At 39.0% G+C, this 12,540-nt stretch overlaps 1 protein-coding gene across 4 annotated transcripts in view; it reads left to right on the forward strand.

The window, feature by feature from the left end:
- Positions 1-12,154, forward strand: part of rhobtb4 (Rho related BTB domain containing 4) — a 43,720-nt gene extending 31,566 nt beyond the window's left edge. For all 4 annotated transcript variants that reach the window (XM_056745024.1, XM_056745023.1, XM_056745021.1 and 1 more), the window contains exons 8-11: positions 5,766-5,916; positions 6,925-7,013; positions 7,237-7,342; positions 7,424-12,154. In XM_056745024.1, coding sequence (XP_056601002.1) covers positions 5,766-5,916; positions 6,925-7,013; positions 7,237-7,342; positions 7,424-7,605 — 528 coding nt within the window. In that variant the 3' untranslated portion in view covers positions 7,606-12,154. The remainder of the gene's footprint in view (positions 1-5,765; positions 5,917-6,924; positions 7,014-7,236; positions 7,343-7,423) is intronic.
- The last annotated feature ends 386 nt before the right edge of the window (positions 12,155-12,540 follow it).

Here is a 12,540-nt window from a genome sequence, read left to right on the forward strand (position 1 = left end):
TCCTCCAGGTACTCCGGTTTCCTCCCCTGGTCCAAAGACATGCATGGTAGGTTGATTGGCATCTCTGGAAAAATTGTCCGTAGGGTGTGAGTGCGTGAGTGAATGAGTGAGTGTGTGTGCCCTGCGATGGGTTGGCACTCCATCCAGGGTGTATCCTGCCTTGATGCCCGATGACTCCTGAGATAGGCGCAGGCTCCCCGTGACCCGAGGTAGTTCGGATAAGCGGTAGAAAATGGAATGGAATGGAATTATCAGACTTCTATGAAGAGGGCATTCCCCTAAAGCCACAGAGCCTATACATAAATATATCAAAATATAAAATGAATGGCTTGATAAAAGATAATATGGGAATAAGATAAAATATTTTATACAGTATATCCGACTGAGAAAAATTTATTTAAATATTTATTTATTTTCAAAAAACATAACATCCGGACCTCCGTTTGGAAGAAAATATTAATACCAGACCTCTGGGAACTTTGAATTGAATACCCCTGTTAAATGAGATACAGCTGCCAATTTCCCTTTCGAATTTCAACTTCTAAGTGAGTAAGACACTTGGGTGCGATTTATATCCGTCCAAAGTTTCAGTCGCAGAAGCTGTTTACAGATGATATTTAATATTTATTTTAGAGACAGTTCGATTCACAATACATTAAGTCACGCGGATTACTTTTGTATTGTTTGTATCTGCTTTTTTTAACTGTTTATTTTATAAAAGCTCTTATTAACTATTATAGCTTGGATCAATCAGGTTATGCACTTTATCTCTCTTAATAACTCTTCTAACAAGTATTTAAACATCGTCCCACACTTTTTTTTCTCAATCCTGCACCAAACTGTCAGATGGACACGCATCATTGGAAAGACTTGGTTTGGTGCACATCTCAGAAACCGTAGACAAATAAAGATCATTTAAGATGTTAACTTAGGATTTGTAGCATTGGGATCGCAAGACGAGGGTGATGTACTTAAATGTGAAATTCGACAAAAATCCATTTTTGTCACTTTTTTTTCCTGTAGCTCAAAATTAGACTGTACGCATTCCAACTCATTATGCCGGGTAACATCTGGGTAGTGAAGCAAATATTTTTCTTGCCAGAGTGCACCAGAATGCATAATTTACATGTTAAAATACCTTTTTTTTTTACGCCACTAACAACCACCAAACACCCTGCCCCCTTGGATTCAAACCTATTACCTTGGTGTAGGAATTATTCACAAACATATTTTCAACCGTACATGGCACGAATTTCCCTAATGCATTTTTATTAAAAACTATTAAGTGGGGTGTCAAAGGTAAGGACTCGCTGTATTCCTTTCTAAAGCATCTCACCTGCGCATAACTCAATCCAGGTCTATCCCATGCACGCTCTCTGATTTCCCCAGGCTACCGGTTGTCAGCTCAAGTTCTAGAAAGACAAACTCCCCGAGGGCAGAGATTCAGGAGCAAGCTGACCAGCACGAGAGGCAAAGAGAGAGAACTGGCGGGGTTATAGGTGCCCAGGCTTTCTGCTGAACAGGATCACCCTGGATAACATTACATGCATTACAGGGGGTTAGATTTACAGCACCCAAACTGATGCAGGAAATAAGATGCTGTCTGCTTTTCTAATCTGACGGCATTGGCAGGGAGATGTCACACAGAGAGCAAAATTTACAGCCAGTAAACAGTGAAAGTTAGCCAACAGACTGAAAGCAAGAATAAAACAAAATGAATGTGTACAGTACAGTACATGTTCCACCGATGCATATTTAATCACAATAATGACGTGAGACACGGAGTTGCTAAGTGACTAGTGGAAGTCTCTGTTGGTTTGGGACACTGTAGTGAACGTGTGCTCTATGCAGAACCTCATTCTATAAATAGCAACGCCTTGTCATAGTCTGTGTGGAAGGCATCACAGAAGGTGTTGTATAACCAGATAAAAAGCGCTTGCAAGACCTCAGGGCGGCAAATTTTTATAAAGTGTCATTCAGTCAAGTAAAGCCGAGAGTTCCCTCCAAAGTGAATTTTTAAATCTGTTCTCAAATGTTTTTGTGTGTAAACAATTATTAATGCACATCGGTTCGTGACGCACAAAGTCAAGATTCAGCCTTGATGCGACCTTTACTATTCTAGCGTTATGCAAAAGTCTCTCAAGGTTTTCAAGTTAGGCAGTGCCTTTATATTATCGAGGACAGTAGTCTTTTCAAAACAATTCATCCGCATCTGGGCTAGTTCCTCATTCGAATGTTATTTATAGCTCTTTTTATATCAGATTTGCACCACATCACATGACACTGAATTCTAAGGACCTGTTCAGAAATGTCCTGCCGTCTTTTTTTCCCTTGCAAAGCTTTTCAGAAACACAGGCAGTGTTTGAACATATGGCAGACGCTCTGGTGTCAAAATTCATGTCAACATCATACTTTCAAATGTGTTTAGCAGAAAAGCCAACGGAAGCGCGGATGTGAAAACTTGTCACTTTTCTCCCACGAGTGAAAGATGAAGTGAAAACCAAGATAATGAAGGCGAAGTTTGTATGGTTTCAGTGTGCACTGTATATGTTAGTTGCTGAGAAGGTGACCACTTCCTGACACACAGAGCCCTCTTGACCTCATTTCTTCTCTCTGTGCTTTCTATGTTGTTTCAGTATTGTTTTGCTTCTCCTTTTCGAAGGAAGAAATGAGGAGAAAAGGCCAAGCTTTGAGTTATTTCCCTGGAGTTCCTGTAGCTCAGTAGGCATTGCATGGGTGCCAATGGGTTTGATTCCCCCGGGACGACACATACTGATCAAATGTAAAGCTTTGGATAAATGTGTAAAAGTAAATGTAAAATACATAAACTTTGCTTAAACTAGAGTTTCTAATTGTTTGATTCACTCACAGCAACATTGTTATCTTTAGGTTTAAACAGGAAGTTTCCATCTGGGTCTTTTAAGCCTGCCCTTTAGCCATAATGAGAGGTTATATTCACATTGACATTCTGTTAATTGGCTTTGAGACAGGCAGGTGAAGGGCACCCCCAAGGGTTCTGAAGTAGCGCTGAGTGTCATCTTGCTACCCCCTGACATAACATCTCTGACCTATAGAATATGTGTTTCTCCTCGGTGCCACGGTCCTATAGACTCCTGCTCTAGTGATGGAAGCAGGACAGATTGTATTGAGACATTTAATGTTATTTGATGCATTTTTAGTCATACTCCACCCAAAAATCAAAATTTACACCACAATTTTCTCTCCCTCATACCATTTTAGGTATAGATTTATAGGTAGAGTTTCAAAGCAACAACATAAACTAGCATTACTGTGCATGCGCGTGTCCGTGGATTGCCCTTAACTTCCGGTACACATTTGCAAATAATAAAGTGCATGTAGATTATTTCTGATAACAAGCAAAATAAGCAGAGAAGAACTGTTACTTGGCTAAACCTGCCTCTCCAATATTTTGAATTTAGACCCGATATCAAGCTCAACCGCTAGATGTCAATGTCCCATAAGGTTTCTTTAAATGTGACAAAGATAAAGGACACATAGAAAAAAAATTGTTTAACAAAATTAACATACGACAAAATTCAATAAATTGTTTCTTTAATACAATTACGATACAACAAAATATTCATAGAAATTAATATTCATTTAAATTAAATAAAAATTGTTATGTTAGAGCACTAAACAAAGACAGACTGGAAGTTACCGGCAGTCCAGCCGCGAGCGTCTGATGAAACGGTCTATATGTCTTCCTTTCTTTAGCCAAACTTTAATTGGAATAAAATTAAATAAAACCCTGGCTGTTAGATTTGTAATGCCTATGAATTGTTACGCCCCATTTTTGAAGCTCCAAAAGCATTAATCCATCATCAAAGTAATCAAAATGATATGTTTGGGAGTCAAGATGGGTCGCGTTATAATTTGAACATGTATTGACAAGAGAACTACAATCAATATGGCGACATGACTGCTTCACATATCTATTTATCACTATATCAGTACCATTGAGATATATACATCTAGAATGGCATGAGGTCAATTTATGGGGCAAATTTTATTTTTGGACTCACTATGTCTTTAAACAGTATTGGGGGGGATTTTAGGATCAGTATACGTGCCTAATGGTTCCTTGATTGTACGCTATGTCCACAATTTTTAGGAAATGGAAAAAACACTGTACTTTTTAATACTTTTTATTGGTTAGATGTTTGCAATACCCTTTGACAAACATAAAGGGTGACTAATAATAATGATTTTTGGCCAAAAAATTAAAATCATGAAATATGGTGGTACAAAGTTTCAGAAGGACAGTATCGATATACTTGAGGTTCAGTTTTATTGTGTATAATAAATCAAAGTAGATCACTAACCCCTTCAGAAAATAAAGTGCTAACGGTTTCTAGGTTGCTGTACGTAAGTGTCTGTCCCTTATAAGCGCAAACTCCTCCAACAGAATTACATAAAAGGCAATTAAATCCACTGCGTCCTGTCCTAATTCACAGAAGAACAACTGCTTCATGTGAGCAGTGCGACAGCATGAGGAGAAGGTTGCCATGGATTGATTTGCAGGCCCTGCACTTTCCTGTTTTTGTCTAATTCCTAAGCCGTTCCTTGGAGATGAAAGAATAAGCATGCCTTTGTTTAATTGCCACCCTCCAGCCAAAGTAGTGTCAAAACAAAAGCTATCATCCATTTTAGCTTTGTGTATGAATGGGGTTAGGACATGGGCATGTCATGGGGCCTCAAGGGATCTCACCGATGTCACATGACTCTGGGCAGATCTCTCCAGTTTGATCCAGATTTCTTGTCTTTTCTTTCAGGAGACCATTTCATCTCAAATTAGCCTTTAAAGGCTGTGTAAGCAATCCTGTCCAGAAACGTTTTTTGTCATGCTGGTTGGAAGTCTCTGAACATCCTGATAGCAATCAATAAGTAAAGTGAAACATATTTTTATAATTATATATCTTCTGTGAAAGGTGTAGGGACAAAAAACGTTCGACCAATTTCGGTCCGGCGGCAATGATACGCCGTGTGAACATTTTCTGTCCGCGTATTTTGACATCATACTGCACCAGCGCGCTCATGTGCAGGCAGCGGGACAATGGCGTACAGAGGGCAGGTACCTGGAGATCTTCGTTATTGTAGTAATGCAATTTACTTTGTAAATTGAAAAAAATAAAAAATAGCGCTGTCCACCTGAGAATGAATTATGCATTAAACTGTCAATGTGGCTTTTATAATGCTGAAACCAAGACTTGTTTATTCTGTAAAGCATGTTCTATGTGCACTGTTATATGAGGATGTCTCTCCTGTAGGCTGCCTTGTTGGCTCTTGTTATTGAAGAGATGTTTCCCGTAGCGACAAGTCAACAGTTATTTTTCCACAGCTTTAAACTAAGACTGTCAACGATTTCAGACATCGCTTTAATCTCATGAAGGATTAAAGACCCCTTGGGAAGGGCCACTGGCCTTACCCTTTTATCACTCTCTGAGGCCCCTTCCTCTGTGAGCCTTCATGGGCCACATGCCCCTTCTGACCACTTCCTGTTCTCTTTTGGTGCTACCTTGCCCACATGAAGGCCTCGTCTAATGGTCGGTGGCCAGGACCATGCAGGTCTCAATAGGGGAGAGGTGCTGAGCAGATTGTTTCATCCTCGGATCAATCTGCCTCTCGAGTTTCCATGACCTGGAGATAAGCTATGAATAAACATCCCTCAATATGGCTTATGAAGTACTTGTGGGCTATAGTAAATCAAATTTTTTGATAACTAACGGTTTATTTCTCTTTGTCAGGTGTCTATTCCCAACACCAGTTGTGCCTGTATGAGAGCAGTTCTGGAGTATCTCTACTGTGGTTTATTAACACCATGTCCTGAACTGGAGCCAATGGACCTTATAATACTAGCCAACCGCCTCTGTCTTCCCCACCTCGTAGCTCTTACAGGTAAGTTTGGTAATGACTCTGTAGGCCTGACAGTGAGAACTACGGCTTAATTCTGTAAAAGTATAGAAATGTATGAAATTTTGTGCAATTAAACGTCAGAAAAATAACACCACCAATGAAAAGAATTGATGCTCCAGCATTGTATAACTGAATATTTTTTGCTTTAATTTATTACGTCTTTATTTGGGGGCTGCAAAGTGGTGCACAATGGGGGCCTTGCAAAGAAAAAGTTTGAGAACCACTGTCATAGAGAATTATTAAAACTCTTTCCTGGCCATTAATAAGATTTGTTGTCATTCATGATACAATGCTTTCCTGTAAATTATGTATTTTTCGTCATTTATGACAAGACAGCTTTTCATGTTTTCACTGTTACACAGTAGGGGGAGCAAAATCAAGCAAATAACCTGTCTATGTTGTGATCATCATTCTAAAATGATATGGATGAAGTCTTTAACCAAACACAAATTTCTCTGCTTTTTGTTGAGAGTTTGTTGCTGAGGAAGAGATAGAAAAATGTTGTATGTTCATATAGAGGCAATTATTTAGAGGGCCCTGAAAGTTTTGTGATAATGATCAAGAATGCTTGAGCTAGCTGGCAACGTAAAAAAATGCTTGCACGAAAAGAGCCTTTTGGAACAGCTTTTGTGTAGGAAGCCCACCAGTAATGGCTCGTATGGCTGCCCAGGTTTTATTTGGATCTGTAAAAATCCATATACAAAATGTTGATTAATATACCATTTGGGGCTAGCCAACAATTTAGTAAAAAATATTTTGTTAGTAATGCATATTGCGTATAGTCCTTACAAATGTCCACTGTTGTTGCATAAAAATGCACCACCTGTATCTACTGCTGAATAAAAGCATGCTGTATTTGTAAAAGATCGGTGAAGTGAATTATGAAGTGTCACTATTGTTGTCTTGAAATATTTCTCCCAAATGTTAACCATTAAGCCTAATGGATGAAATATTAACACCTGTTTTATAATGTTTTGATGTGGTCTACAGAGCAACATGCCGTTGAGGACCTGTTGCAGCTGTCCGTTAAAGGGGTGGACATTGATGGCCCTGTTCTGGCCTATCTGGAGATGGCTCAGGTAACTTCAATAAAAATAAAGTGAACCGAGCCATTTATAATGCTATGGAAATGCAAAGCACTCACGCTAAGTAATGAAGTGGCTATGGAACAATTGGGACACATTACAGAATTGCCATTAATTCTTGTTCAAAGGATATAAAGACATTGCTTTTCAAATGAGCCTCGTTGAAAAAAATCACTCTTTGGTGATGTGTGCCAACTCTGCTTTCTGTCTGCTGTAGTTCCACAATGCCAAACAGCTCTCGGCCTGGTGTCTGCATCACATCTGCACCAACTATAATAGCGTCTGTCGCAAATTTCCTAAAGACATGAAGACCATGTCTGCTGGTAAGAAGGTTTACCTGATTTGAAACCTCAGCTTCATTCGCCCTTTCAAAATAAGCCAATTTTGTCTTTTTATTTGTCTAGAAAACCAGAAACACTTCGAGAAGCATCGCTGGCCCCCCGTCTGGTTCCTTAAGGAGGAAGACCGCTACCTCCGCTCTCAAAAAGAGCGAGAGCGCGAGGAAGAGATCGTACGGAAGCAACACATTAAACGGGGCTGGTGCTTCTGGAGACATCCATCCTCTGCAGCACCCCATATTTCTTGAAGGTTCATTTCTACCCATCAACCCCTTCACTCATCTCCATCCTGAGGCATGTAGCCGAGCCTGGGGATCCCTTTTTAAACGTCCAGGTGTGTCCGTCCTGGCTTCTCTGGAAATTATTGCGGGGTCTCTTTCCCCCGTACTTTCATCTTCCCTCCAAGCTGGGCCTTAGTGGACTCCCTACCACAAGTGCTCAGAATGTGTCATTAAATTGGTGAAGGCTTGAAGAACATTTCAAATCTGTTTCAACGTTATGAGGTTTCACCACATGCCATCTTTGCAATGACCTGACTCCACTACTCAAGACTGTTATTATTATGAATATACACTTACACCAGCACCCTGTCTGTGCGCTGGCGCCCAGGCCCACGGATGCTGCATGGTGCTGCTGTGTTAAGCTTTCTTTGTGAGACCCGTTTCTGGGAAAACCGCCATGTTCAATGCATACGAGCTGAAACACACCGTACGTTTTGAATACAAAAAGCAACTAAAATGGCGGCAGGGATATACAAATTAAAAGGGGCTGTTGTCGCCCTGTTTCAAACTAATGTTTGCTTTCATTCTCACAACACAAAAAATCTCCATTTTTGATCTTCCATTGCCCCGTACCAACTGTGTTGCCTACTGAGGAACTCTTGTGTTTTTAACATTTGTCTTAGTAGACCAGGGGCAGGAACAGAAGGGTTTATTTCAGGTCTGTCACACATAAACGCTCTAGCAAAGCACCAAAGACAGACACTCATTCAGACGCAAACGCCTTACCAAATTTACCGAAACAAGACAGCAAGTGAACATAAAATTAGGGATATTCATACCACTGCCGTCAGAGAATTAGCAATCACAGCTATAGAATGAGTTGTTTTCTACAATATGACCACTAGCAAGCTACTTGACTTGCTTGCCTTTCGCCTCCACCACCAGGTGGTGCCCATGCCTTCTGAGTCTACCCTTCTTTAGAAAGTATTAGCAGCTCATTTGTGTGTAAATGGTTGACCTTCGCATTCAAGAATCCAAGCATTTTGTAGCACCTATTGGCAAAATGTCTGATAACCCCCCCAAAATTGATTGTGACGTTTGTTTTCAAGCTAAAAACAAATGCTCCCCTCGGTTATTCCTCTGGTCCTCTTCCTCTTAACCAAAGAGAGGGAGAAACTATCAATCCATTTTCTCTAGTCTTTCATATGTTGCATTGTGATGATTCACGGCTCAAATGTCACTTTGCACTTTACACATGCAGACGTGTGCTCAGGATAAGCCTGCAAAATGTCACAACATTCAGCCACGCATTCACCTCTCTATACAAGTTTACCTGTTTTTGACAATCTTAATAACAGCCCGGCAAAAGTACATCTTTTTTATTAAGAAAAGCTTTATGCATTTCAAAACAGGTTTTGAGGTTAAACTGACACTTGTAATATACCCTTTCCTCACTTTTCAGATCCGCTGTGAAGCAGTGTTAGAATCTGTTTGCTTGAGTCTGTCTATATTGCCTTCCATTTAAGTACATGAGTGCCTAAGACCATGTTACACTTTTCCTTCAGAATTAAGATACACTCATCCTTCTAGTATTTTTCGGTGAAGCATGTTTGTTTTGCCTGTTTTGTGCCTTTAAACAAGAGTGTTATTAATAGCCATTGGAGGTGAATAAGAAATCCAAGACTTTTCTTCCTGCCACCTCTTTGCTATTCCTTGCTTTCTAACTTCGCTTTCTCGAGACTGCGCCCTGCTTTTCTCACCACCAGACAAGCTGAAATCATCAACAGCTACAAAAATAGTCTTGCGGAGCCCATGTGCCCTGAACGGCAGTGAAATTGGAGAAATTAAAAATGCGAAATGGATTTGAATAGACGCTTTTGAAACCTTAAGGGAAATCTTGCAGTTAATGCGTTTGTTTCATTCCCTTGATGGGAATTCCACTTCTGCAATATTTATAGGGACAGAAAAATAAATAAATGTTTATTGAAGCACTCAAAGACACACTATATGCCTACCCACTACCTAAAGGCTTGCTATTAGTTAAACATAGAATGTACGGCTTTACTGTTTATTTGCAGACTGGCTCTGCAATGAATTCTGTATTAAATCACAGCTTCCTTGTCCCGGATAGCTGCTGTCTGCCCCTTAGAGACCACCTAGAGTTTGCTTACTGAAAGAATATTGACGCAAGGTACACAGACTACAGTTATGAGCTTTGAGAAAATGATAAACATCGGTATACTTCCTTGGATGGAAGCTTGTTGCCGTGGTGATTTCCGGCTTGTTAGCACTTTTTGTCTTTGTATGCTTCTGCACTTTTTTTGCTTCGATTTGGTCTGGCTTTGTTGTGCATGGCATTGACTGTTTTTAAACTATGGCTTTTTAAAAGAGGTTACATTTTGTAGCATGGAATGGGTTTCTTCCATTAAAACGGTGCTTCTGATGGCCCTGTATATTCTGTGCTTGCATGGAAAAAAATACTTTCTCATACTTTCTACTTTGATGTCTACTGTGATAAAGGCATCACAGTCTTCCTCCCTTGTGCTTTTATTGACTACGCCTTCACGAACTCTCGAGTTGTGTTTTGTAATAGTATTTAGAAGGTCTAGTTGATTTCTTTTGAACGGTATTGGAGAGGTCCCATTAGCCCTTAAAACAAGTTGCAAGGAATTGGTTTTACTCTAACAACTGCTAACAGTATAACTACTAGTCATGCACTTTATCCTAAAATAAAATACAAAGTTAGATTTCTTTTAGTTTAACTTTAAGTTGTCCTGAGTGGCAAATTGTAAAAACATTTAACGTATGCACGTTTACAGGTAAGATGTGCATGGGTACGGTTTTGGGAGCGCTACCTTGAGAGTTAGCATATAGTTATAAATAGTGGTAGCTTTCATTATTCTTCATTATGCACTTTTGTCTTGTTATTATAAAACATAAATCCCTCATTCAACCACAGATAATCCAGAATCCTGTCTGGCATCATGTTAATAGTAATATTGTTCTATACTTGGTTATTTAAGTGGTTTGCATTGCGCAGCGTATAAACTCAGAATTTTTGTGAGAGATGAGAGATAAGAGTTAAAAGTTGTGGTCTGTGTTACCTGTGCCTTTTATTCAAAGTCCTGTAATCATTGTCGTAATAATTTTTAAGAGAGGCCACCGCATTTAGTTTCAGTCGGGGTGTTCATATAAACACACAACAGTATACAGTTACCTGACTGCCAGCAGACCACTTTATTGCTTTGTTTGCATGCCTGTGGCCAGCATGTAGCAATCCCTTCTGTTCTTTGAGTGATGTGATACATCTCTTTATGATTTTCCATTGAATCATTTGATTTTTTCCCTCTTTCTGATTGTGCGGAGTTGAGCGGAAACTGTACTTATTGTGAGCTGTGATCATGACTAGAAGGTTTCACATTAAGAGAGGGTCAGAGGTACACTTTGCGCCCTCTACCGTCAGCCGAAGGCAAAACTGCTAAGGGTGATTTTCCCTGAAAAGATGTAATACCAGAGCAGTTATTGAGTACTTTCTTCTTGCAATTCTATTAAACTGGAAGGGTTAGCCACAACTTGTTTGTAAAATGAAGTACATCTAACCTCATTTAATATAGGCAGAGATCACTTTTAAGTTTCTTTTTGAAAAGAAAGATTTTAGAACCACATTCCATTCTTCTCTTAAAGGGTTAGTTCATCGAAAAATGAAAAATCTGTCATCATTTACTCACCCTCAGGTTGTTTAAAACCTGAATACATTTCTTTGTCCCGATGAACATAGAGAAAGATGTTTGGAAGAATGTTATCAATTTTCAGTTCTGGGACATCACCCACTACCATATAGGAAATAAATTGTCCTGTTGAACACATAATGATATTTTGAAGAATTTAGGAGAACTTCTTCCCACTATGGTAGTCAATAATGTCCCGGAACTGAAAATTACTCACATTCTTCCAAATATCTTTCTGTTCAAAGCAATTCCTACAGGTATGAAATTACACGAGCGTGAGTAAATGATGATGACAGAAATGTCCATTTTTGGATGAACGATACCTTTAAGAAAAAATGGATCAGTCAGTTACAATGAAGCACTTATTCCCCTTGGCAGATGATGTGGTATGTGTTCTGTCTAAGTGGTCATTGCCAATTTTGTCCTCTTGAGGGTAGGGAGGTGTCACTGGCTGCCTGTTAGATTGACCCGACTCTTTACCTCTCTTCCTTATCAAGTCTTTGATTATTTAAAGCTGTTTTGCACTTTGTGTTTTTAACCTAGTTTGAAGAATTACTGTTCTGGTCCTAAAACAAAGTTTCTGTTACTGTTTTGTAATTATTGTACTTGGTCCGAACCAGAAGCACACACACTACACATACACTATGAAGGGCTTTTAAAATACTAAATCAGAATGTTTTTGCTGCTGCTTCAAAATAAAAAAATAAAAACGTTTTATTGAATCCTTTGTAATATTTTTAAACAACTGTGATTTGTACAAAATGGAGTGTGGGGAAGGGTTGGAAAAAGTTGTCTGTTTCAGTATCTTAATGTTTGCTTGGCTTTTAATAAAACTAAACTGAAATATATATTAACTCGCCTTTTCTTTACATGTTTTTCCTTAAACTTTTCAACACAAAAAAATGTAGTTTTGTAATTTTACACATGATCAGATCATTTTCAATATAATTTATTAATACTTTCATTACACTGACAGGAACATGCACTATTGTTATCTGTCCTGTAGAGGGAGACATATACACTTTATTAGGGTGCTTACCAACTGTTTTATGCTTCTCTAAAATCTCTTTTTGTCTCCTTTTTATTTGAAGCTATTAGCATGACATGCATGTAAAATTGATATCCACAGTTTCTGAAGACCTCCACTGAATTTCAAACGTTATCCAGACATTCCAAATAAACAAAAGTCACAATTTTCAATTAGAACTTTAGCATAAACTATTACAAAAATACA

This window comes from Triplophysa dalaica, chromosome 4 (genome assembly GCF_015846415.1).
Source record: "Triplophysa dalaica isolate WHDGS20190420 chromosome 4, ASM1584641v1, whole genome shotgun sequence".
Lineage (NCBI taxonomy): Eukaryota > Metazoa > Chordata > Actinopteri > Cypriniformes > Nemacheilidae > Triplophysa > Triplophysa dalaica.